At 34.5% G+C, this 27,312-nt stretch overlaps 1 protein-coding gene across 3 annotated transcripts; it reads right to left on the bottom strand.

The window, feature by feature from the left end:
- Positions 1 to 357: 357 nt before the first annotated feature.
- LOC100923345 (ADP-ribose pyrophosphatase, mitochondrial-like) lies at positions 358 to 26,961 on the bottom strand. Of its 3 annotated transcripts, none has more exons than XM_031960031.1 (2): positions 25,726 to 26,961; positions 358 to 672 (listed from the first exon to the last, which is right to left on the bottom strand). In XM_031960031.1, the coding sequence occupies exons 1-2, from the start codon at positions 26,447 to 26,449 to the stop codon at positions 572 to 574; spliced, it is 825 nt and encodes a 274-aa protein (XP_031815891.1). In that variant the 5' UTR covers positions 26,450 to 26,961; the 3' UTR covers positions 358 to 571. The 3 variants fall into 3 exon arrangements, with proteins under 3 accessions (XP_031815891.1, XP_031815890.1, XP_023357269.2); XM_031960030.1 differs by having other exon boundaries at positions 358 to 676; positions 25,726 to 26,960; XM_023501501.2 differs by lacking the exon at positions 358 to 672 and having other exon boundaries at positions 23,365 to 26,915.
- Between the last annotated feature and the right edge of the window lie 351 nt (positions 26,962 to 27,312).

Raw genomic sequence — 27,312 nt, 5'->3', positions numbered from 1 at the left:
TATATTAACACCAATTAGCTTTTACAAAGTGATATTTACTGAGAATGAATAGCAAAGGCCAAAAAGTACAACATCCCCAGAAACTGGGATACACAGTTTCCCTTCTACATGTCCACATAGTTTTTTGGGGAGAATAGATTCAAATTTAAGCTGGTTGCTAAACTTACACATACACATGCCATATGGCACAGACACTTTCCTTTCTCCAACCCTCATCTGGGAGAAGAGAGATTTTCCCGGCTCTGGTAGTATTTTTCTCACTTCAGAAAGGATCCAAATTTATTTCTGTATGCATGTCATAGACAGTTATCTGACTGACTCAATGCTGGGCTGGGCAAGCAGATTATTCTCTTGCGCTTATATGGTCTTCCCACCAGATTCAGTTACTGCTATCACTGACTTCTTATTATCAGTGAGTTATCAATAAGACTGTAGATGACTCTGGTGGATCTCATAGCTTTGCTGGTACCCTTGGTGCTTTCCTTAATGGACTACTCAGTGTCACAGATTACCTATGTATGGTTACTCATTAATTTAAAATCATAAAAAGGGAAACCAAGAAAAAAAGGTGTCAGGCATTTAAGTGATGCACAGTAGCCAAGTGGAAAAACAAGGTTGCCAAAATGACTGTCCTTTCCTCTGGTTGGAGATAGCACTGTTCTTCCTTGAAACCTGTCTGGAAAGAAAGTAAGAAAGCATCAGCTTATACTTTTTACAAATACACTCAGTTTTTGGCTCAGTAGCCAATTTCATTACACAGTAAATTGACATAGGGAAAAAAAGGGGATACTTGGGCATGATCTGAAATGGGGTCAGGGAAGAATTCCACTATTAGACATGCTTAGAAATAGGCTCAACAAGCCTTTATGTAGCTGTAACTGACAGGGCATATAGCACATGCTCAAAGGGCTTATTCTCACCATTAATCTCTCTTTCTCTTTTTTTGCTTTTTATGCTGAGGCAATTGGGGTTAAGTGACTTGCCCAGAGTCACACAGCTAGGAAGTGTTAAGGCCAATATTTGAGGTCACATTTGAACTCAGGTCCTCCTGACTTTAGGACTGGTGCTCTATTCACTGTGCCAGTGGATAGCCCCCGATTATTCTCAACATTAGAAAGTTACAAAAGGATTTAAGATGAAATTAGGAATAATGTGAATTCTACCAAATACATTTATGAAATTTAAACTTAAGATACTGACATTTTAAATATATTCAGGGATTGATTTTTGAAATATCTCAAATATGAAAAAAAATGGGAAAAAATAATAGATAATGCTCCCTCTCTCTATCCCTCTGTCTGCCCAAAAGCAACTAAAGAAAATAATGGTAACTGCTAACCTAAATTTTTTTTTTGCTGTAAGATCTTAATAAGAAATGATCATGCACACACTGATGAGATGTTTGATAAAATACAAGAAGAGAATAGGTAGACATTCACAATTTTCTATAGCAATCCACATGTTTATAGTTAAATAACTGGCATAAGATGTCGAAAATATAAGATTCTATTCTATCTTTTTGGCCTTAGATGTTTTTCCTTAAAAAGCAATCATCCAAACATACATAAAAATTATATAAGTTTTTATGACCAATATAAGTGGGAATCTAACTGTTCACCATCCTATGGAGTATACTGTACATAAATGAAAAAGAAAGTAAGTTTGTCATGGATCGAAAATGAGAGGAAACATATTTGGTTTCATTTTGGTACTCAGAAGAAGGTCTCCAGTGTAGTGGACGCATCTTCTATTAAGGATAAATGGAAGGACATGGATAAAAATCATACATTTTTGAGATATTGGGATCTGAATTATTGGATGGAGCATAGAAACAAAAAGAATGTACCCAGTGTATCAAAACATCTTTGAATTTATCAAAAATGGTCATGATGACCAAAGAATATGGGAAACAAAATTGGATTTTGTTTTTTTATACCCAGAGAAACTGCCAGGTGGCAAAATGCATAGAATAGTAGACTTGAAGACAAGAAGATCTGAAATCAAATCTAGATTCAGACATTTACAAAAATTTTGCAAGATAGATAGTAAGATAGTAAAAGTATTGCTATCCCTATTATGCAGTTGAGAGGAGGAGACCTAATGATTTTTTTTTATAGAGATGCAGCATTTTTCTTGCAGAACCAGGCCTCAGCCTAGGACTTCTGGATACAGGTCCTCAGGATCCAGAACTTCAAATAAAAACTTAAAAGAAAAATCGAATAGCCTGGTGCATGCACATGCACGTGCGTGTGTATGTATGTGTGGGTGTATGTGAGAGAGAGAGAAAGAGAGAAAGAGAGACACACACACACACACAGAGAAATAACTTGTAGAATCAAAAGCTTTTAATACTCAAGAGAATCACAAAGGTTGACTTCTGTCTCAAACCTTGAAACCTGTCATCAGCTACTGAACATACTGAGCTGGTATGTTATACTTTCTTGTTGATGTGACAGGTTTTTAAAAAAGTATGAATGACATTCCAGTCTTGTAATTGAGGCCATTTATAGTTTTTTACTATTATCTTGAAGAGTAAGGACTATGATATGGGCTCTTTCTTTTTGTGGGCTTATTGTTGTTGTTTTGGGTTTTTTTGGAGAAAATAATATCTTATTTTTCTAATTACATGTAAAGATAGCTGTCAACATTTTCTTTTTTATAAAATCTTCAAATTTTATAAAATTTTTCAAATCTTCTCTCTCTCCTCTCCTTTTATCCCCTTTCTCCAAAATGGCAAGCAATCTAATATAGGTTATACACATGTAATCACGCGTACATAAGTCACACTGTGAAAGAAATAGTACAAAAACCAAAAGACACATATATGTATATATATATATATATATACATAGATACACATACATACATATACATATAAGTTCACACATAGATTAAAAACTGTCATATGAATAATAATATACTATATCACACAAGGTTGTTATGTAGAAATTATGTTTGCAAACATTTACTGTAAAGCACTATATAAATGTGAGATATTATTACCACTATTAGGACAATAGTTTTATATATGTCATTTTTTATAAGATAACATCAGGTGGGAATTTTAAAACTCATTTATTTTTGTAGTTAAATTGTTAATATAATGCAAACTAGATATTTATCATCCCCTAATCAGATCCCTCTGTCCTTTCAAATATGGACATTGTGTACAGAAAATGATAGAAGATAAAACTTCAAATCCTGTTTCTGACACTCCTTGTGTGTCTTTGGGTAAGTCAATTAATTTCCCTGTGCTTCAATTTCTTCATTTTTATAAAGAGAATTTGCTTCAATGGCATCTGAGATTCTATCAAGGTGTAGTTCTGTTACCATACATCTAAAGCCATTTCTGCTCAGAGTATAAATTAAGAGGTAATATTTTTAAATAGAATACTAACGACTTTTAAATTTAATCTTCCTGCTGGCCTGAATGAATTTCTAGAGAGGTTGCTGCTATTTAGACCAAGTTTAAGATCTTTCTCTTTGTTCGGTTATTCCCATACATAGAGCTGCAGGGAAAAACTGATATCAATATACCTTCAATTTATTTTAACAAGTTCACTGTATTTTTTTTTTTCTTTGCATTCATAGTGCAGACCATCAAGGGACTGTAATATACTTAATAATTATTTTTCAAAATGGTACTATTTTACAGTTCTTCAGTATCTTTTTCATCTCTTCCATCTTCAAATATAATTTTTATTTAATTATTTCCTAAACATAGTTATGCTTCAGAACTCTAACAATAATCTATTCTTCTGACTAGTGAATAATCTGTTATAAACCAAATATAGCCCTTGTTATACCCTCCATTATGAACATGCCCTCATTAAAAGAACCATAAAAACAGATTCCAAGAGATAAAAAAGGATTTCCAAGACAATTAAGACAAACCTATACATAAATAAACAGGAATTTCCTCCATGACAAAATTAAAAAAGTGATCTTTGTGTGAGATCATACAAAGAGGTCTCTGTGTGATGACCTCTGCTTAGGAGAAGCCCACTATAATTTGAGGTAGTCTATGCCTCATTTGATAGTTCTGGTTTTTAGTAAAGTTTTTTTTTACAAGTCTAAATCTGCAATGTTACAACTTCCATCCCTATTTCCTAAGGCTGCCCCTTTTTACAAGTAATCTCCCTTTTACCTGACAGACCATTGAAAACTTGAAGACAGCTAGCATGCTTCTCCTAAGTCTGCTCCCTAGGATAACCATTCCTAGTTCTCTCCACTGATCGTCCTAAAAGATGGTATCAAGATTCTTAGTGAGTTTACTTTGAGATATTCCCCATTTATATTCCTTTAAAATGCATTAAAATCCATCCATAGACTCATTTGGTATTTTCCCCCTCATTCCTAATATTGATTATTGATAATTGAAGCTAACAATTACAATGGGTGGGGTGGGGGGACCATGTCACAAACAAGAATTTCTGTGAGAAGAAAGGGATGAAATAAGGATTTAATATTTTCCTACTATTTGCCAGGTTTAGTACAGCCACAATACTAAGTGCTTTACAAATATTCTCGTTTGATCCTCACAACAATCCTGCTAAGTGGGTGCTATTATTACTTCTACTTTAAACTTAAGAAACTGAGACCCACAGAGGTAAAGTGATTTGCTTAGGATTACATGGATCAGTGTCTGAGGTTAGGTTTGAACTCAGGTCTTCCTGACTCCAGGGTCAACACAATATATACTGTCACTCAGGTGCCTGGAAAAACACTTGATATTAAACATGGTTGATATAAAGTCAGAGTTTTAGTTCTGAACTAGGCTTTACCAGTGCATTCTATGTAATTCTAGTTCAAGTGAATTTAATTCAAATGACATTTATTAAGTACCCATTTGTGCAAAACACTATTCTACACACTGAAACACATATTTTAAATAAAATGCTAACCCTGCTCTCATTGAGCTTACTACAATCTATTGAAAAATATAATATAGTTACAATTTACTATAACAACAAGAACAGTTTGATTGGCCCCTTGAGAAATAATTCAAAGTACATATTCTTATGGACAACAGTGTTATTTTCACACACACACACACACACACACACACACTCATTATGCTGAAAGGACAATGAAAGAGATCTGGATAACTCTTGCTGCTTAAAGTCTCTCTTAGTTTCTTTTTATTTTCTTCTCATCACCCATGCCTTGCTTTGCTGCTACCCTTATTCCTACAGCTGTAAAACCTAATCATAGCTCATTTTCCTCCACTACCAAACCATGATAAATACTTTTTGTAGCTTCCCTTTTTTCCTGACACTTCCTAGATCATCTCTAAATTTTAATTCCCATGCCATGTTTTATTTTTCCCTTAAATTGACTGTAGTAACCTTACTTTTCAATTCTCCCTTTAATTTTTTAAAATTGATATTTGAACATTGCCAAAAGTTTCTCACACATCTCCCCCCCCCCCAAAAAAAAGTGCAAAATTAGAAAATTCTTCCCATTGGGAAGAGGAATAATTGTAAAAAATTGGGTCTAAATTGTTTGACCTCTTTGACTTCTAAAATAAGCCCTTAGGAAGGAAAAAAAAAAAAGTATTTATTGAAAGTATTGCACAGAATCTAGGACAGTCTAGGTGCTGAATTGTCCAAGCAATGGTTTCTTTTTTGTGCTCAAAAAAGGATGGGTAAGTATTTGTGAAGCTAATGCTGAAAGGCAGTATAAATCCTTAAATCCTCCTCAACTTAAGACTTTTGAGAAAATAGCTTAGTGAGGACTTACAACCTTGTTTCTGAAATACAGCTTTATTGTCCCAACTGTAATACCTTTACCCTATGTGAAATTTTAGTATTAAACCCTGCCCTTATTTGTAATGTTTATTATTACAATATAAAATTTTACTTAAAAATAGATACCTTGAGGCAATTATTAAGGTTATGATTTCTATTTTACAATTCTAGTTCTTAGAAACAAATACACACAAAAACAAATTCCCCTTACCCAAACTCTTGTAAAACCTCTGAAAAGCTGTATTGAATCTATAGGCTTTCACTTTTTTCTCAATAATTGAAGCAGCTTTTATAACTTTCTGGAGACATTTTTTTGGGGAATGGCATATTCCTGAAACAGGGAATTCTCCAACTACAAAAGACCTTGGTTGTGTTGAAATTAAAAGTTATAGGAAACTGAAACTTCCCTAAAAAAAAAAAAATATACATACATATATATATATATGTGTATGTATATTTTTATACATTATACATTATATATATATATATATAGCTAGAGAATGAGATATGAAAAACTGAAAGAGTTTATACTGTTAGATGATGCCATTATATGATGGCCTTTCTTTCTATCCTTCATCCCAATGCCACCAGAATCCTTATACTAGCCATATTTCATCATGCTGAAATACACCCAATTCAAGGAGATTAGTATCAAATAAGGTTACTAGATAAATTGTATTTCTTCAATTCATTATTAATTTTTAAGTAGGATATGATTTCTTTTTCTTTACAAGGCTAGTAAGAAACTAGAACATTTTAGGTTATTTGTGATGAAACTTGAAGTGTCAAAAAACATGAAGTTTAAGAAAAGGATCCAAAGACTTACAATTATGTAGTATTGTGAAATAATATTACGATTAAAAGTTTTCCTCCTAAAGAATGCTAATTATTGAGTTAAGATTGGATAACTAGGGTCACTTCTATATGTGGTCATTGAACTTTGTCCCCAGGCATAACTGAACCAATGATTATAACTATTTTTGAGATTTTTAATCATAGATGAATTAACTATGTAGAAATCAATACTGATTATTAGAAAAATCAAATTGCTAAATTTTGTAATTTTGCATCCACAGATATTGGATGAACCAAAATCACATTTTCCTTAATAAAACTGTAAATTCCTTTGGACGTGAACCATTTTTTGTTTTTTCTTTTGTTTTAATCTTCCAAGGAGCCTTGCATAGCAAATATTAGGTGCTTATTATATTCCTGATGAAGCAGATATTATCACAATATGTGGCCATCTCCCAATAATAAGACTCATGCCTAGAATTATATATAAAACAGGGCATTTCAAAGCAATGCAAACTTTTGTAATATAATCAATATGACTTTTCATAATACCAATTCTTTTTAACAGTCATTAATTTACTCAACAAATGTGATGACCGCATTAGCACCCTGGATACTTTAGAATTAGCCAGAGTCAGGATAAGCAAAAGTCCTTGATCTTTATTCCTTTTGGACCTGAACGGAATGGTGACAGGAAATGAGAGGAACTGCAACAGGAATCCACCAGGAGTGACTCTGGCTTTGTCACTCCACCCCCTAACTCCTGCCTCAATCTCTCTATTCGTCAAACAGATCAAAACTGCACAGAGTAGTGGGGCAGGGCCATTCTTTCTCCAAGCATATGTTAATAGAGTATTGTCCAACTGGTAATTAGCCTTAAGTGCTCAGACCTCAGTATATCTGCTCAGTTTCAGCCTATTACAAACAAACTATTTATTAAGTGCATATTATATACAATGTGCTATACCCAATACTTTAGGCACCAGATTACATATAATAATCAGATTGGCTTTTCTTATTAGCTCCATAGTTAAGAGCAGATGAGGAGCATAATGGAGAGAGTCAGTTCTGGAGTCAGGAAAATTCATCTTTTTGAGTTCAAATCTGGCTTCAGATACTTACTAGTTATGTGAGTCTGGACAAGTCACTTAACCTGTTTGCCTCAGTTTCCTCATCTGTAAAATGAGCTGGTGAAGGAAATGGCAAACTCCTCTAGTATCTCTGCCATGAAAACCCTAAATAGAATCACAAAGACTCAGACATGACTGGAAAAAAAAAAAACCCTCAAACATTAGCATCACATTTTAAACATTAATGTACAATGATCCATTATTTCATTTTGGTCCTGTCAATTAATCAACACAATATAGACACAAACACAGACAAAGCCATCCTTATTTGGTAAATTTTTTAAAAAAGATTTAGTATAATTGATTAATTTGTTCATTTACTAATTTAATAATTAATAAGCATTTACCACATTAGAGGTACTAAGCTAGGTCCAAATTGAAATATGGTCCTTGTTCCATATAAATGTAGAATTTATGTTAGAATTGCCACTGCTAATTGTACTATCTGAACAATTTTCGAAATGGGACTCTACCTCAAAGTTCCTTACCTTCATCAAAATAAGAAAGTGTAACAAGGTGAGGAGTGGGGATAATGTAGGAATAAATTCTCAAGGTCATACTGTCCAAACTTTATTTCTTTATTTTTAAATGTATTTCTGTGGTAAATGAAAAATTCTTGATAATTGGAGAAGAATGTGGAAACAAAGTTCTGAGCAGGATATAAGCTCTTCTTTCCCTCCTCTCCTCATATAAATATCTTGCTCAGGAACTGCTTTGCTTTAAAAAAGTATGTGCTGTTTAATCCTGCTTTGAAATTAACCACTCTAAACATGTACCAGTTTGATTAGTTGAAAAAAAATTAACTCACACTGGGTCATTTATTGCATTGATCTATTTAATTTGAATCTGCTCTTAAAAAAGAATGATTTCAGATGATTGCATTATTTAAGAAGTGAACAGAGTTTACTGAAATCACACACTTTTAACAGAGAGCCTATATAAGTGCATGATATGCAGAAATGCTGCCAAAATCCCATACTCAGTTGGACACCTCCACTGATATTTCCAGTACACTGAATAGAAAAGCTGCAATCACAGTTGTGTTTTGCCAAAAGCAATAGAACTGTTAGTTGTTTTAAACCTGAAACTAAAAACAAATTAAGCAAAATGATTACATTTTTCCCTAGCTTGTCAGTTCTGAAGTGTTCCTTTCAAATGATACTCAGTGGAATCTGCTACCACTGTTCCTCAAAAGAAAATCCAAATTATAGTGAAATACTAATGAAAATTACCAGTGCTTCTCAGTCCAATATATTTTTTTTAATCTAAGCTCATACCCCCTAGATACAGCTTTCATTTTCTTAGTAATTTTATTATTTTATATGATCTTTTGTGCCTCCTTGTTCTGGGACAGGGAAAGAGCTAAGGAAAGGTTTATCTTTCTTTCAAAGTCCTCACCCCCACCTCAGATTTTTGGCTTTATCTCTAACACAAGTGAGTTGAAGGCATCTAATCTCAAACACCAGAACTACCACTGGCCCAGTTTATAAAGGATTATAATTTTAAAATTCCTTTTCAATGAAGGTGAATCATGCAGATTGAGAAAACTACAAGATGTTACAGGTCCTAGGAAGTATACAGGAAGATATTGTGAAGGTCAATCAGACTCATTAGTATATGAGATTCAAAATCAGGCATAGTAGTAAATCCAAACTCCTCAATTTGACTATTCAGCTTTCATCCTCATTTCACTATATATTTGTACATTTTGAATGTCCTACAAGTAAACATTGCCTGGATGCTGCATCATGAAAGGAGGTTTGGGCACTCCAAGACTATGTGAATAGAGATTAAAACTTTGCAGGTTGCATGTTGAAGGTATCCAATGTATATAACCTGTCATCACTGTTTTAAATGAAGTCAGAAGACAAAAAAGACAAACAAACAAAACAAAACAAAACAAACAAACAAAACAAAACAAAAACAAACAAACAAACAAAAAAAAAAAAAAACAGCTTCAGCTAAAAGGAAAGCGCCAGCTCACAGAATTTTCTGAGAGGAAAATAAATTTGTATCTCAATTTATCTTCTATGTATCTTATTTGTACACAATTACTTTCATGTTATTTCCCCCCATTAGATTATGAGCACCTTGAGAATAGGGACTATGTTTTCATCACCCCTTTTTTGGGGGGAAATATATGAGGGATCTTAACAGAAGGTAACTGATAAATATTCCTTAGCTTGATTGTGGAAGTTAGGTATCATAGTGGATAGAATATGAGTTCAAATTTGGCCTTTGATACTTACTAGCTGTATGACATTGGGCAAGTCACTGAACCCTGTTTGTTTCAGGTTTCTCATTTGTAAAATGTAGAAAAGGAAATGGCAAACCAATTCAATATCTTTGACAAGAAACTGTCAATGGGTTCACAAAGAGTTGGACGTGAAAGTAAAATAACTGAAGAAAAGAAAAATAATATTTCCTGGAAAAATTATAAACTATGAAGATGAAATACTATAAGAACATTTTAAAGTTTTTTTCTTAATGTCTTACAAAATTTCATTACATTACATTACAACTAAATTCCCCACAAGTTACAATTTGAAAAAGAATAAGATTGCAAAAAAAATTTTGATTACTTCTAATAGTGTATACAACATTACACTTTAGTAGTTTTCCATTTTAACATGTGTTTTGTTGCCATTTAAAGTTATTATCATTAATGGCATATATATTTTTTCTTAGTAGTACTCTATTTTTTCTATTACATGTAAAGATAGTTTCTAACCATCAATTCTGTAAAATTTTTAAGTCCAATTTTTTCTCCCTCTTTTCCTTCCTCCCTAAGACAGCAATCTGATATAAATTATACATGTACAATCATGTTCAATTTAATTTCCACATTAATCATACTATGAAAAAATGAATCATAACATAAAGGAAAAGGTCACAAGAAATTAAAAAAAAAAAAAAGCAGAAATAGTATGCTTCAGTCTCCTTTCAGACTCAATAGTTCTTTCTCTGAATGTGGCTTAGCATTTTCCACTTGTCCTTTGGAATTGTCTTGGATCAATGCATTGCTCAGAAGAGTTAAGCCTATCACAGTTGGTCATCACATAATCATGCTGTTATTACATACAACGTTTTCCAGATTCTGCCCACTTTATTCAGCATCAGTTCATGTAAGACTTTCCAGGTTTTTCTGAAATCAGCCTGCTTAACATTTCTTATAGAACAATAGTATTCTATTATATTCCTATACCACAACTATTTCTCAATTGATGGGCATGCCCTCAATTTCCGATTCTTTGCTACCACAAAAAGAATGCTATAAATATTTATGTATATGTGGGTCCTTTCTCCCACTTTTAAAAAATCTTTGGCGAACAGCCCTAGTATTGGTACAATCGCATCAATGGATATGCATAGTTTTATACTTATTTGAGCATAATTCCAAATTTCTCTTCAGAATGGCTGGATCAGTTCACAACTGATGCATTAGTATTACAATTTTCTCATATCCTTTCCAACATTTAGCATTTTCCTTTTTTGTCATATTAGCTAATCTGATCGGAGTGAGGTGATACTTCAGAGTTGTTTTTAATTTGCATTTCTCTAATCAGTAGTGATTTAGACCATTTTTTCATATAACTATAGATACTTTAATTTAATCATCTAAAAGCTGCCTATTCATATCCTTAGACCTATTTACCAATTGGGATTGGTATGTATTCTTAAAAATTTGATTCGGTTTTCCAAATATTTTAAAAATGATGCCTTTATCAGAAATACTGCCTAAATGTTTCCTGTATTTTTGCTTTCCTTCTCATCTTGACTGCATTGGTTTTGTTTGTACAAAACTTTTAAAATTAAATATAATCAAAATCATCCATTCTACATTTTACAAAGTATTTTCTATCTGTTGTTTGATTATAAATTCTTCTCTTCTCCATAGATCTAACAGGCAAACTAATCTTTATTCTTTTAGTTTGCTTATGCTATCACCCTTTATGTCCGTAGCCATTTTAACCTTTTCTTGGTATACAGTATCATATGTTGATCTATGCCTATTTTCTGCCATATTATTTTCCAATTTTCCCAGCAGTTTTTTTGTTTTTTGACAAATAGTGAGTTCTTACACCCTGGAATCTTTGGATTTATCAAACACTATATTATTATATTCATTTGTATACCTAACCCATTCCACTGATCCACCATTCTATTTCTTAGCTAGCACCAAATAGTTTTGATGACTGCCATTCTATAAAATAATAGATCTGATGTGGCTAAACTATCTTCTATTACATTTTTTTTTTCATCAATTCCCTTGATATTCTTGACCTTTTGTTCTTCCTGATAAATTTTGTTATTTTTTTCCTGGTTTTACAAAATAATTTTTTGGTAGTTTGATTGGTATGCCACTGAATAATTAATTTAGGTAGAATTATCATTTTTTTTATTATATTAGCTATATATACCCATGAGGAACTGATATTTTTAACTGTTTAAATCTGACTTTATTTGCACAAAGTGTTTTGTAATTGTGTTCATATAGTTCCTAGATTTGTCTTCGCTGGTAAATTCCCAAAAATTTTACATTATCTACAGTTATTTTGAATGGTATTTCCCCATGTTTTGCTATTGGATTTTGTTGGTGATATACAGAAATGTTGATTATTTGTGAGTTTATTTTATATCATACAACTTTGTTAAAGTTGCTTAGAGTTTTCTTTCTTCATTGACTATTCAAATTCCTTCAATTTCTTTTTCTTCTCTTATTGCTAAAGCTAACATTTCTAGTACAATACTAAAGAAAAATGGTGATAATAGGCATCCTTTTTCAACCCTGATCTTATTGGGAAGGCATCTAACTTATCCCATTTTATATATAATGCTTGCTGATGCTTACATATATAAGAAAAACTGTATTTATTCCTATTGCTCTCTAATATTTTATTTTTTTTTTGTAAGGTATTTTTTTTTACTTTTCCAAATACATTTAAAGATCATTTTCAACATTCAACTTTGTAAAACCTTGCCTTCCAAATTTTTCTCCCTCTATCCCCACCTTCCTCCTCTCCTACACAGCGAGCAATCCATTATAGGTTAAACAGGTGCAATTTTCTAAACATATTTCCATATCTGTCATGCTGCACAGGAAAAATCAGATCAAAAGGAAAAAAAAATGAGAAAAACAAAAACAAACAAGTAAATAACACCATTAAAAAAAAAAGTGGAAATGCTATATGTTTTGATCCACATTTGGTCTCGATAGTTTTGTCTCTGGATACAGATGGCTGTTTCCCTCACACATCTATTAGTACTGCTTTGAATCACGTCATTGTTGAAAAGAGCCAAGTATGTCACAGATGATCATCATATAATCTGCTGTGCTTATGTACAATGTTCTCTTGGTTCTATTCACTTCACTTACCATCAGCTCATGTAAGTCTTTCCAGGCTTTTTTGAAATCAGCCTACTCTTCATTTCTTATAGAATAATAATATTCCATTATATTCATATATTATAATTTATTCAGCCATCCCCAACTGATGGGCATCCACTCAATTTCCAGTTCCTTGCCACTACAAAAAGGGCTTCTCCACATGTAGGTCCTTTTCCCTTTTTTATGATTTCTATGGAATACTGATCCAGTAGAGACACTGCTAGATCAAAGGGTATGCACAATTTTATAGTCCTTTGGGAATAGTACTAAATTGTTCTACAGAATGGTTGGATCAATTAACTGCACCAACTGCACCAACAATGTATTAGTGTCCCAATTTTCCCACACCCCCTCCAACACTTACTTAAAATTATCACTTCCTGTCATATTGGCCAATCTGAGAGATGTGAAGCCATACCACAGAGTTGTCTTAATTTGCACTAATCAATAGTGACTTAAAGATTTTTTTTTCATATGACTAGAAATGGCCTTAATTTTTACATCTGCATATTGTTCATATCTTGATTATTTATCAATTAGGGAATGGCTTGTATTTTTACAAATTTAAATTAACATGCTATGTTTTAGAAATGAGGCCTTTATCAGAAACATTAGATGTAAAATTTCTTTCCAAGATTTCTGCTTCCCTTCTAATCTTGGTTGTATTGGTTTCATTTGTATAAAACCTTTAAAATTTGATATAATTAATTTTTTTTGCATTTTATAATGTTCTCTAGTTTTTTTTGGCTATAAATTCTTTCCTTCTCCAAAGATCTGAGAGATAGACTATCTCGTACAATCCTCATTTCCTTATAGTATCACTCTTTAGACCTAAATCATAAACCATTTCAAATTTATCTTGGTATAAAGCATTAGGTATTGGTCAGTACTAGTTTCTGCTATACTATTTTCCAGTTTTCCCAGCAATTTTTGTCTAATAGTGAGTTATCCCAAAAGCTATAGCCTTTGGGTTTTAATAAACACTAGAAAACTACAGTCACTGTCTAACTCTCTGATATTTTAATAGGAATGGATGCTGTATTTTGTCAAAAGCTTTTTCTGCTTCTATTGAGATAATCATAATGTTAGTTTTCTTAATGATATGATCAATTATGCTGATAGTTTTCCTAATGTGAATCATCCCTGCATTCCTGGTGTAAATCTCACTTGGTCATAGGGTATTATCCCCATGATAAATTGCTATAATCTCTTTGCTAATATTTTATTTAAATTTTTTTTGTGTAAATATTCATTGGGAAATGGATCTATATTTTTCTTTCTCTCTTTTGACTCTTCCTAGTTTAAGTATCAGCACCATACTTTTGCCATAAATGGAATTCGGTCAGACTCCTTCTTCACTTATTTCCCCAAATAGTATTGGAATTATTCATTAAAAATTTGGTAGAATTCAATGGTAAATCCATTTGGCCCTGGAGATTTTTTCTCAGGGAGTTCAATGATAACTTGTTCAATTCCTTTTTCTGAATTGGGGTCAAGTACTTTATTTCCTGTTCTGTCAATCTGGGCAATTAAAGTTTTGCAAATATTCATCTATTTCATTCAGACTGTCAGATTTACCGGTATATAATTATGCACAATAATTCCTAATTATTGCTTCAATTTCTCCCTCATTGGTAGTAAGTTCACCTTTTTCATTTTTTTCCAATGGTAATTTGGTTTTCTTTTTTCCTTTTTATAATCAAATTAACCAGAGTTGTCTATTTTAAAAATAAATAAATAAAAACTCTTAGTTTTATTTATTAGTTCAATAGCTTTCTGACCACCACCCTCCCTCAATCTAACTTTCCCTTTTATAGCTTCTCCTCCTTTTCTTATTCCTTTCCCCTTCCACTTCTGTTCTTCTATTACTTGCCCCTTTTCCCTTTCTCCTCCCACTTCCCTATATGAAGAGATGTTTCTTTTTCAAACTAAACATGATCTGATTTCTCTTTAAACCAAATCCAATGAGATTACTATTCACACAATGCACATTTCTCTCCCTTCTTTCTCACAAATGTAATGGGTTTTTTTGCCTCTTCATGTGATGCAATTTATCCCATTTTACCTCCCCTTTTCTCTTCTGCCAATACAATCCTTTTTCCACTCCTTGGTTTTTTTATTTTTTATATCATCACAGTAAAGTCAAATTATACCTATACCCTTGAAATATATCCCTAACAAAGATACAGTTCTCAAGGGTTAAACATATCATCTTTCCATATAGGGATATAACATTTTAGCCTTTAAAAAAACATAGGTTTGTTTTTTTCTTCTCTTCTGGATCTATTTTGCAAGTCAGTTGTTTTTCCGATGAGTTATTTTACATTTTTTTCTATTTTTTCCATTTTTGTTTTTGATTTTTTTGATTGATTTTTGATATCTTATTGAGTCATCTGTTCAATTCTAATTTTTAGTGAATTATTTTCTTCAGTTAGTTATTTTATCTCCTTTTGCATTTGGCCAATTGAATTTTTAAATGAGTTGTTTTATTCGTTGGATTTTTTTTTTTTCCATTTCACAAATTCTGTTTTTCAAGGTGTGTTCATTTTCCATTTTGCTAAAACTATTTTTTTATGGAGTGATTTTCTTCAGGTAATTTCTGTGTTTCTTTTTCTAGAGTTCTCATTTCCTTTCCCTATTTTCCACTAAGTCTCTTTATGGTCCTTTCCGAATTATTCTAAGAGAGCCCTGTGAGTTGGAGACCAACTCATATCATCCTTTGAGGCTTCATTGGAGATATTTTGCTTTTAATATTCTCAGAGTTTGAGGACTGTTCTTCCCTATTTCCATAAAAGCTATTTATGGTAAGAACTCTGATTTTTTTACTCATTTTTAAAAGTTGAGTTCTGTTCTTAGGGCAAAGCGAAGATTGTCCCAAGTTTCTTCTCCAGGTGACAGCGGCTTCACACTGCCCTGAAACTGGTGCTGTTGGCTTCCTTCTAGTGCTGGGTGAACATAGCCACTTTCCACTTGTTATGCTGAGTTTCAGGGACTCACTATTTGGCTTCTGTAGTTGTGCTGGAGGTCTCACAGCTAGTCTGCTAATCCACTGGCTTCTGAACCAGAACAGGGCAGCAAACACTGCTGTATTTTGGCTGAGAGACTCCCACTAGATTCCTTCTTTTTCTCTCTGTTCCAGGTCTCCTTGCATTGCTCTTGCGCTAGGCTGCATTCTCTCCTGCTTGATTGAGACAGACTTAAAGTTCTTTGAAAATATCTTCTGCTGGAAATTTGTTAGACTCCAAATATTTGTGGGTTCTATCACTACAAAACCACTTCAGAGGCTTGATCTGATGTTGATCTGAGGAAAGCCAAGAGAAGCTCAGCCAAAGACCTGTCTACTCTCCACCACCTTGGTTCCACCCTCCAATAATTTTCTTACTTTCAATTTTATTAATCTCTCAGAATTTCTAATTTTGTAATTTGGTTTTCTTTTTTATTTTTTTAACTCAAATTAATAAAAATTATCTATTTTATTGCCCCCCCAACCAGTTTTAATTTATTAGTTTTCTCTACTTCCAATTTTATTAATCTCTCCTTTGATTTTTCAGAATTTCAAAATCTATTTGAGATTTTTAAATTGTCATTTGCTTTTTTTAGTTGCATGCCCAATCCATTAATCCTTTATTTTATTCAAATTAAGTATTTAGCAATTAAAATTTCCCTTAAGAACTGGTCTCATTTCATCCCTTAAGTTTGGTACATTGTATCATTATTGTCCTTCTCTTTGATGAAACTAATGCTGCTATGATTTGTTGATCTAGTCATTCTTTACTATTACATTATTTAACTTCCATGCATATTTTTATTATAATTTTGATGCATCACGATTTTAAAGGATGCATTTAATATTTCTGCCTTTTGTATTTAATTATGAGGAGTTTATCTTCTAATATGTGGTCACTGTGTGTTTGTGTGTCTGCATGTTTTGGTCCCATGTACCATTGAGAAAAAGTTATATGCCTTTCTATTCCCATTTAGTTTTCTCCAGAAGTCTATATCTAACTTTTCTAAAATTCTTATTTTGTAGCTAGATTTATCTAGTTGTGAGAGGGGGAGGTTGAGATCCCCTAGTAGTATATTTGTGATGTGTTTTTTCTTGTAATTCACCTAACCTGTCTAAAAAATTTCATGCTATATCACTTGGAACGAATATATTTTAGCCTGTCACCTCATTTTCACAATTAGAAGGTATAGTTTCCTTTCTTATCTTTTAATTAGATTTTTGCTTTTGTTTTGTCTGAGGTCAGGATTGCTATCCTTGGGTTTTGTTTTTCTTGGTTTTTTTTTTTTTTTTTTTTTTTTTTTTACTTCAGTTAAAGCATAGATTCTGCTTTAGCTTTTTATCTTTACTCGTATTTCTTTGCTTCAATTGTATTTCTGGTAAAAACAACACAAAAACACATATTACAGAACTCTTGATTTTTCGTTCACTTTGCTATCCATTCACATTCACAATTATGATTACTATGATTGGTATTTCCCTCCATCCTATAGTTCCCTATTTATCTTTTTCTCTCTACTTTCACCCTCTTCCTCCTCACCATTGATTTACTTCTGACCACTACCTCCCTTTAGTCTGCCCCCCACCATGCCTTCCCCTCCTGCTTCTTCCTTCTCTTCTAATAGCTCCATCTGCTCCTTTTCTTCCCCCTCCTGCTTCTCTATGGATTAAGATAAATTTCTGTATATAGCTAAGTATATATATACACCTGACATTCAAGTTTGGTTTGAGATGTATTTTAATTGTCTTATATTAAAGCTTAAGTACTTCTTTTTTCTTTTCTTTCCTTTTTTGTTACTCTAGAGAGTTCGGTGCATTCTTTAGGATGATTTCCTTGTAAGGAAATCTGAGACCAAATATTTTACAGAAGACATAGTTTAAACTTTATAATCAAGGCAATAAAAAAATGGTATGCGATCTCTATTCAAGAAAATTCAAACTTGTCACATTATTGAGCTTACTGTGTAGCCACAGATATAAGTACTGAAATAGCCCCACACTAAAATGAGTCTCCCCTCCCCAATTAAGGACAGGGTAGTGTCATGAGTCCTTGCTTGAAAACCATTTCCCTAATTTCAAAAATAAACTTCTGTTTGATTCCTGATTCTCTTGTCTCTAGCCTGCTTTATTTGGCTCCAGACACAGATTAGAGGTCAGTTCTGTCTGGTTGACAGTTATTTTCATACTGTTATCACAGAATATCATATTAGGCATGTGGATTTGAGGGAAAATGCATAGGAAAAGCATTCTTTTATGCACAAGTACCTCATTTAGTTAATGAAAGCTAAGAGAACAACCAAAATAGAAAAAATACGAAGAGGCAGATTGAAATAGATTCAATATATGTATTTTTTGTCTTTTTGTATCTTGTCTAGGGCATCATTCATATGCTGCAATGTTGATCTGTACAAAATCTTGTTTCCAGGAAATGTTGCCTTAAAGGAAAGAAGCTAAGTATATGCACATATATGCATATATCTGCATGCATACATACACATATTTTTTAAAGTTTATTCCATAATCAACATCAGGGGAATTTATCTTTTCAAATCAACTGAGGTAGAAAAACTATTTAATCTGTCCTTTATTGCACTGTTTGGCAGGATTAAGAAAGTGTGGTTTTACTTACTGTCTTTACCCAAACTGATTTTCATTAAGCATTCTGACACTTATAAGAGTCTCCTGTTAAATCCCAGTAAAACTATCTCAGATGAAATCATTGTCAGACACTTTTCCAATCTTCTGGTTTCTACTAGGAACAGCATAATGCTGCCAAGTTGTCTTAGTATAAGAAATTACTAAAGGGATTTTTACCTGAACGGGTTATTTCCTCCCTACCATTCCCTTTTTAATGTCTAGTGAATGATGAGCAATTATTTATGATATGTAGCTGCATGTGTCTCTTTATAAAGTTTTTGAGGCAAAACTTGATGGGAAGTGGAATGCTGTGATTTATTGTAAACCTAAGTATGCAAGGGCAAGAGATAAAAGTATTTTGGTTATGATATAGGTGATACATGATATATATGTCAGATATCTGATGTGGAATCTCAAATTTGTTCAGTAGATTTCTCAGATCATACTCTTTAAAACTGACCATTCCAAAGAGGAGAAAAATAACTCACTGCTCTGCATTCTCATTTATATAACCAGTGATAGAGGAACATTAAGGAGGAAATAAAGGAAATTTATGGAAGAGCTGTGGAATTCTCTGCTTATCAACTGATCTCTCATTGAGTGAGAAAACAAGCTTAAACTACAGAGGAGCTTTACTAATGTCCCAGCTTAATTCTAGCCTATGCAATGACATTTTGGAGCTTAGGGTACTAAAGCCCTGAGCATATTCAGAGAGAAAAATGTTCACAAATAATCATTATTAATTAACTGGCTTGAGAACTGTCTCAGGACAAGAAAAATTTTGCTTGCACTTCCTCTCGACTTCATTTTGATGCTGTCTCCTATAAACCCTGAATATGATAAGAAGCCAGGGTATTACTGAATAAATACCTTCTTTTGAATACTTACAAAAGCATATAAGTATATAACAGCTGTTGTATATAACACATTTAGTGTATATAGCAAATGAAAAGGATTATTACTTACTAATATACATAAGGCTACACATTTTAAAATTATATCACAGAAAAGTTGGAAGCAGCATTGTATGTCATTTAGTCTAGCCCCTTTCATTTTACAGTTCATTGTAGGAAGATTCATCAATGAATACCAATAGGAAAAGGTCTGAATTTATTTTTCATCCTTAATTATTTGTTGAGAGTAATTTAAAAATCAGAAATGTATAGAACCAGAGTTAGATCAAGAATTTCGTGACATCCCTGACAAGTGATCACCTAGTCTCTGCTTTCAGATTTCTAGTGAAGAGTAACCACTATCTTACAAAGAAGTTCCTTCCAGTTTTGAATGGCTCCAAGAATGGGAATTTTTTTTTCTCCATTATTTGAGTCTAAATCTATGTCTCTCCAACTTCAAGTGTAAGTTATTTATAATTCTTCGGAAATGAGTGTATTCTCTCCATTACATGACACTTCTTGAAATATTTTGAAAACAATTAGACCCCAAATGTCTTCCCTTTTCCTGCTAAATATTCTCACTTCCTTCAGTTGATAGTCATATGGCATAGTTTCTCCAAGATTAAAATTAACCAATCCAAAATGCATTGTGCTATGTGGGAAACAGATTATACTTTATTAGAGGTTTTTTAATAAGGGTTGGTGAAATGCCTGCTTGGGAGGTAGAAAAGATTCCTCATTGGATGTAATTTGAACTAACTGTTCTCTTTTGAGTCTGAGACTGTCATATATATTTACATCACTTGGCACACAAGAGATACCTTTCTCGTCCTCTTTGGACAAAACAAAACAATGGTGGTAAAAACAAAAAGGCTATATGTCCTAAATGTAATATAGTACTTGGCATATAACAGGTACTATGTAAATGTTTGTTGCTTGGCTGGACAGGTTGACTATTGGCAACAATTGGCTGCAATTCACCTCGACTTTTTAAAAAAAGAAAAAGTCAAAAAACAGCATAGGCCTGGCACAGAGACCATGATATATTAAACCTAAGCTTGCAAAGATGGGGAAAAATCCAAATAAACAATAACTTTAGTAACAGATTTTCTTATTCAGTCGTTTCAGTCATGCTCAAATCTCTGAAACTCCAATTTGAGGTTTTCTTGGCAAAAGTATTATAGTGGTTTGACATTACCTTCTCTAGTTCATTTTTACAGATAAGGAACTGAGGAAAACAACGTTAAATAATGGATACTTGAGTAATAAATAACTGAGGCAAATTCTCAAATATACTCAGCAGATTTTTTTAGATCACAGAATCAAGTGTTAGAAGGGAACTCAGAGGCCTCAATCTATATACAAACAAGAAAACCCAATAAGAAGTTATTAGGCCTTTGCTTGAAGGTCTCCAATGAGAACTAATTATCTCTCAATGCAAGAAATTTTACTTTATAGTTCTGAAAATAAGGAAGCTTTTCCTATCTAGCCAAGATATGTGTGTGCTCAGATTCTGATAGTAAGTTTTTTTTTTTTTTTAATAGCCAAAATATGTCTTGCTGGAACTCTGTTAAAAGCTGAATAGCTAATAAATTCTTGGTTAATTGATTATTTTATCCTCCAGAAGGTAGAGGAATCAATTAGGGGGACTAATATTCTGGACTTAATCCTCACCAATACCAAGGATAACTTATTTCTGGATTATAAATTATGAGAACATTTGGAGAAAAGTGAATACTCTGTCTTAGAATTTCTGACAGGGAAGGCAAGAAAATCTAGAAATAGTGTGACATGGCAATTAGATTTGTGGATAGCAGATTTCAAAGAGTTCAGAGAAAGAATAAATAGGACACTATGGTCTAAAGTTCTATGGAGGAAATCATCTCAGTAGTAAGCTCTCAAGAATACAATTATAAAGACACTAAAAGGAATTACTCTAATAAAAAGGAAGAGTTCAATGTGGATGTACAAGTAATTCACCAACCCAACTTAGATTTTATAAAGATATATAGAATTAAAACCAGATAATGGAGGAAAAAATAGCCTCTATAAGAATAATATCTAAAGTGCTAAAGCTCTGAGTTAGTTGCAGATAATGAAGAAAGCTAAAGAGAAAAAAAGGCATGTTTGGGGGTGGTATTTGTTTTGTTGCTTTTGCTGTTGCCAAGGAAAAGAGGATAATCAAGGAAAAGATTTGGGGTGTAGAGAGGTCTGATTGCTCAATCTTTTATTGTTTCTTTTTTCTCCATTAATATCTTTCAGATACTGATACTGGTGGATTTAACTGCTGAACCACTGTCAATGATCTCTGATGGCTCACAGAAGGTGGAAAAGGTGCTATCGGAACAGAAAAGAGCAACTATAACCCTAATTTTCAAGAAAAAGAAAGACCATAGAGTCTGAAAACTAGAGTCCAGTGAGCTTCCCTTAAATTCCTGGCAATAATGAAAAATGTATTACTAAGGAAATCTTTAACAGATACAGATACAGATATAGATATAGGTATAAAGAAATGCTGATTATCGAGATCTAGCATGTTTTCAACAAGAAAAAAAATTATCAAACTAATCCCATTTTCTCTTATAACATGGTAATTTGATTGGTAGATTAAGGAAACTTTGCAAACACTTTACCTAGCAGCTAGCTGGTATAGAGAATAGAATGCTAGGTCTGGAATCAGATAGACCTGAGTCCAAATTTGATCTCTGGCACTTAATAGCTGTGTGGCCAAGGTGTCTAAATGCCTACTTGCCTCAGTTCCCTCACCTCTATATTAGAGAAAATGCACCTAACCTCATAGAATTATTCTGAGGATCAAGATAATAATTTAAAGTGACCTGACACATTGTAAGTATCTAAATTTCATATAATATATTACCCAGGTTTCAGCAAAGCATTTGACAAAGTTTATCCATCATGATTATGCATGCTACAAAGTAGAATAGTTTGATGGATTTTGGAACTTGTTGAATAGTCATAGCCAAAGTATGGTTTGATATCAACTTGGAAGATCTTTAGTGTACCAACCCACTTATTTAACCTATCTTTCAATCAATTGATAAGCCTTTTTTAAGGACAGGTACATGTAAAGCATTAGTAAAACAAATACAAAGGGCATATAATCCTCTACATTCTCAAGGAACTCATATTCTACTAAGGACATATGTCATATTCATACATAAATAAATGCACGATCTGTATAAGTAAATACAATGGTGGAGGGATAGAAGGTGAGTAACAACTAAAGTCACCAGGAAAAGCTTCATGAAGGAGGTGGAAATAGAGCTGAACTTCAAAGGGAGCTCCAAGATGAAGTGAGGATAGAAAATATTCAAGGCATGGGATGATAGGACTGAAAAAAAATCTAGCGCTGAGGAACAAGACAGGAAGCCAGCATTGTAGCTTGAGAAAGAAAAAGGACTGAGAAATTACAAAGTTGAAATGAGTGTGGGAAAGAAAAGAAAATAAAATTAGAAAATAAAGAGTTACAAAAAGAAATGATAAAAAGAAGAAAAAGTGACAGGAATTTTTTAAAAAAGGAAAGTAGAAATTAAGGGGCAAAAAAATTTGAGGGAGATTGCCCTTTTTAGCTGTTGGTAGTGGTTCTTTTAGTCCCTAACCTATGGCTTTTCAGCTCCATAAGCACAAATTCAAATATTTGGAAATTACCAAATACTTTTCTATCCACATTACCTGCTTGAAGAAAAGGATTTCAATTGGGGGTGAGAGATGTGTAAGTCTTTAAAAAATAAAACAAATCATAGTGTTTAAATAACCCAAAGAAACCTTTAATTGCTCAAATTACTTTTTTTGTTGTTCTATGCAGTACTTAAGTACAATAAAAACAAAGTATACTTTTTTTTCCCAGGAAATTATTCAAGAACAAAAATTAAATTGATTTTTCTATGTTAAGTAAAAGCATCACCATACAGAATTGCAAAGTTAAGAGAAATTTCCACATTTTGAAAATAAATACAATTAAATGCCAAAATTCATTGCCACATATATAGAATAAAAAAAAGTTGACTTTTTTGGTTTGTTTGTTTACCTCTTTCTCTCCTACTTCAATATCCATACTCTAGTCATTGGGTCCTTCAGTAACAGTTATCCCAATCCCCACAGAGCCTTGTTTCCTTTCCTCCCCAATCCCTCCAAATCACCCTGTTTCATCAGAATGCCCAGTCCTTTGCTGTGAATTGGGTTCACTAATTTTAAGTGACCTCATTTCCCCTACTCCCTAGGATCCTTTTACCATTTTACTTATCATAAAGTATTGCCCTTGTGACTTAAGGCAAGTACTAAATAAAGTCTGAATGTGTCCAAGGGTGTTTTATTATTAGTAAAATGCATCTCTAAACAATCCTAAAATACAAAATCAGGATAACATAGATTTCATTGATTGTAGAGAACTCCTAAAAACAAACTACCAGTACTAAAAGAATCAACAAAAGTTCCCTAACAAGTCTTTGAGGGTTACCAGAGATGGTTTAGAACAGGGTGACACAGCCAGTGTTTGAATTCAAGTCCTCCTGACAAGGCCAACTCTACCCACTAACCCCACACTGCCTCTATGAAGCAAATAATAAACTTACTTTTTAAAAAATAGTTTACATTAGCACAATCTTTTATGGAGTAAGCAGATGGGAGGGACTTATCAGTGTGTCACTGCTGTTCATCTAGCATTGCTAAAATAGATGTAAACAGGAGTGACAATAAAGATAATCACTACATATGTAGAGAGTGCTTTCCTGTTTTCAAAGTGCTTTTACATCTATTACATTTCATGAGATCCTGATAATAGTCTAATGAAGTAAATAACCGAAGTATTATCCCCTTTTTATACATGAGGGAACTGAGGATCAGAAAGTTGGTTTAATCCAGGGCCACAGACTGGAAATACTGGTACTCAAACCCAGGTCCTAACTCTGAGACCAGTGCTTATTACAACATATGAAAGGTACCTCAGAATTTATTGAATTTATTCAATCTAACCCTATACCCAAATCATAAATTCCTCATATAACAAGCCTCTCCTTTAAAAACCACCAAGGCCCAAAAATATAGTATCCTCAAGCAAGCACATCACATTTTCCCCCCAGTTCTAGACAAGGTTCTAAAAGGGAAACAATGTTTATACAAATTCTAAGTGTTTTATCACCACTTAATAAAGCTTTTTTCATACAGTTGATTGCTTTGAAGTTAAAAATACTTAGTTTCATTTTTTAAAAGCAGTTTTAATATAACCATACAAAGTTAATTTTGAAACAGTTAAGATAAAAATCAGGATACTTTAGATCATTGCTAATGTTATGGCTCCTTCTGGTGCACATGTTGTGGCATGAAAATTAGCAATACTATAAAATTCAGGTGGAGAAAAAAATAAACAGAACAAAGTGCCAAGCAAGAATTAAGTAAGGAAAAAAAAAAAAAAAAGCAAAGGAACTTGGTGGCTAGGCATTTATTTTGACCTACAAGTATTAAAAGAGCAACAGTTATTTAATTTTGGCTAAGGCAAATATAAAAATAACATGCACAAAACACTATTTATACTTATCTTCTTACGACTAAAAAGCTTTTCTTCTCTTTCCTATTTACTATGTTTTTTTTTTTTTAAATACCAATCTCTGACTCAAAGGCAAATACAGATAATTTAGCATGTGACTTGTCTTTTTATTTTCCCAATTCCTGACCCACTTACTCTTCCAGACAGACATTCCCTCTAACAAGGTTCCTTTTTTGTTGTTGTTAAATGAGAAAGGCAAGTACAGAAAAACCAACCAGTAAAACAAAAAATTCTGACATTACAAGCAAGGATGCACAACAAATCCCCCCCTTTTGCAAAGAATCAGGAGTTGTCTTTTAGAATCTCTTCTTTGGGGCCAAACTTGTGACCTTTTAAAACTGAGTATTCTGAGCTTTTCCCCTGGACCCGTAGCTGTTTATTTGAAGACCTTAAGTACACTTGGAGTTTCTCAGTTTTCACTCCAGTGAGCTCCTCGCTTCTCAGCCACAAGTTCAATGAACTGGGAGTGACTGGCATAAAGTTTGAGTTTATCATTGATTTCCACCCATTTAACCTTCCCAGCATCATCTCCTGCTTCCAGAGTCAGATTATCCATTGTCTCACCTGTTTCATCATGGTAGTTCACAGCTTCTGTCTCCATCCATGCACTATCAGTGTTTCGAGGGTCATCCACATATCCCTTATAAACCACGAAATGCTCCTGGTTGAAGAGTTGGTGCAATTGTTCCTCCAGCTCTTTCTTTTCAGCCCTCGACTTCTCTAAGGAATTCATCGCTTCCTCACCAAACTCTCGTTTCAAGGTGGCACTGATTTTCTCTCCTGGATCTACCATGCCCCCTGGGATGGCCCACTCGCCACAGTCTTTCCGTTTGATGGCTACAAACTGGAGGATGTTTTTTCCAGAAACCGGGTGGGCGACTTTATTTCCATGGTTGTCCCTTTTCCATCTCGTAATGATGGGGTCCGCGGCGTGGTTTGGGCCCCAACGTCCCAGAAGCCCCCTGCCAACGAGCCCGGTGCGCCCCGCGGGATTTCTAGGCCGTCCATTTTCAATCTCATAGGGGCCATGGTGGCTCTTCCGGTCAACAAGGCCGTCCCTTTCATTGAATTTGGGAGAAAAATCTCTTTCACCTATCTGGGGATCTGCCCACGAAGGCCCGGCCAGGATGGAGGGGGCCGTGTACTCCACGGGTTTATAGTCCCGCCACTCTACCAGCCAGGACACCTTGTCGTCGGGGACATGGCTTCGTTCGACGGTGGAGCGCGGGTAGGGCGAAGCGCGAGCCCTGCGGTGGAGGCTGCCCACGGCACGCGCGGCGTAGGACATGACAACGGAGGTGAGATAAGTGCGCAGGATCAACTCTCGCGAGGCTGCCAGCGTGGAAGCCCTCAAGGCCAAGGTCACGTTTGGGAGTCTCTACCAGCCGCTCCTCTGGCTTCCTGGAAGAGGCTTCCCCAAACTAGGCCGCTCTCAGCGCTGGCGCTGCCTCGGCGGCTCTTTTGGCCCGACAGGGGGCGTCTGAATGGGTCTCTCGCCCACTCCTACACGAAGCACTGCTTCTTTTTGCCTTAAACTCGACCACCCACTAAGGAGGAGCGGACAGAACAGTCTGCTCTGCCCCTCACTACTTGGCCGCGGGCCGATCTCCGGGGAAGTGGTGCTAAGTAGTCAGGAAGTCAGGGAGTCAGGAAGCGCTGAAATCTAGGCCCCGCCCCGTCTCTCTCGGGCCCCGCCCCAGCAGGACTGCGCGCCCTACCTGCTCCCCAAAACCCCGCCCCTTCAGCCCCAACCTCACCCCCACAACCTCGGCCCAGTAGAAAATTCTGACCCCGCCTCTTGCCGCGGCTAACACTTACGGATCCCGCCCCTCCCCCAGCTCAGAATGCGCGTCCGACAGAACCCTTCCCCTAGGAAACCCCTAACCTCCGACACGCGCCCGCGCCCGACCAAGCCTCACTCACAGACTCCACCCCCTTCCCCCCACCTAGCGCCCAACTCCAAGCACCCCAGACCCGCCTCGAGCCCCTCCCACCCCGTCCCTCCCCTAGACCGACCCTTCCTACAACGCTGCGGTCTGTGACCTTCGGTCCGGGCTTATTCTCACTCCCAAACCCAGCCCGCTCCTCGTCCGCGCCCCGCCCTCGCGTGCCCGCCGACTCCTGTCCTGTATTCGATCCCAAGCTTCCAAC

The sequence above is a fragment of the Sarcophilus harrisii genome, chromosome 3 (assembly GCF_902635505.1).
Source record: "Sarcophilus harrisii chromosome 3, mSarHar1.11, whole genome shotgun sequence".
Classification (NCBI taxonomy): Eukaryota; Metazoa; Chordata; class Mammalia; order Dasyuromorphia; family Dasyuridae; genus Sarcophilus; species Sarcophilus harrisii.
The sequence above is the reverse complement of the archived record's forward strand: the minus strand, read 5'-3'. Positions and strand labels throughout refer to the sequence as shown.

Coding starts and splice junctions, on each gene's coding strand:
- LOC100923345 (XM_031960030.1), bottom strand. CDS start 26,449: ATGTCCTACGCCGCGCGTGCCGTGGGCAGCCTCCACCGCAGGGCTCGC. Junction 677..25,725: donor GAACTACCATGATGAAACAG/GTGAGACAATGG, acceptor CTTTCTTTCCAG/ACAGGTTTCAAGGAAGAACA.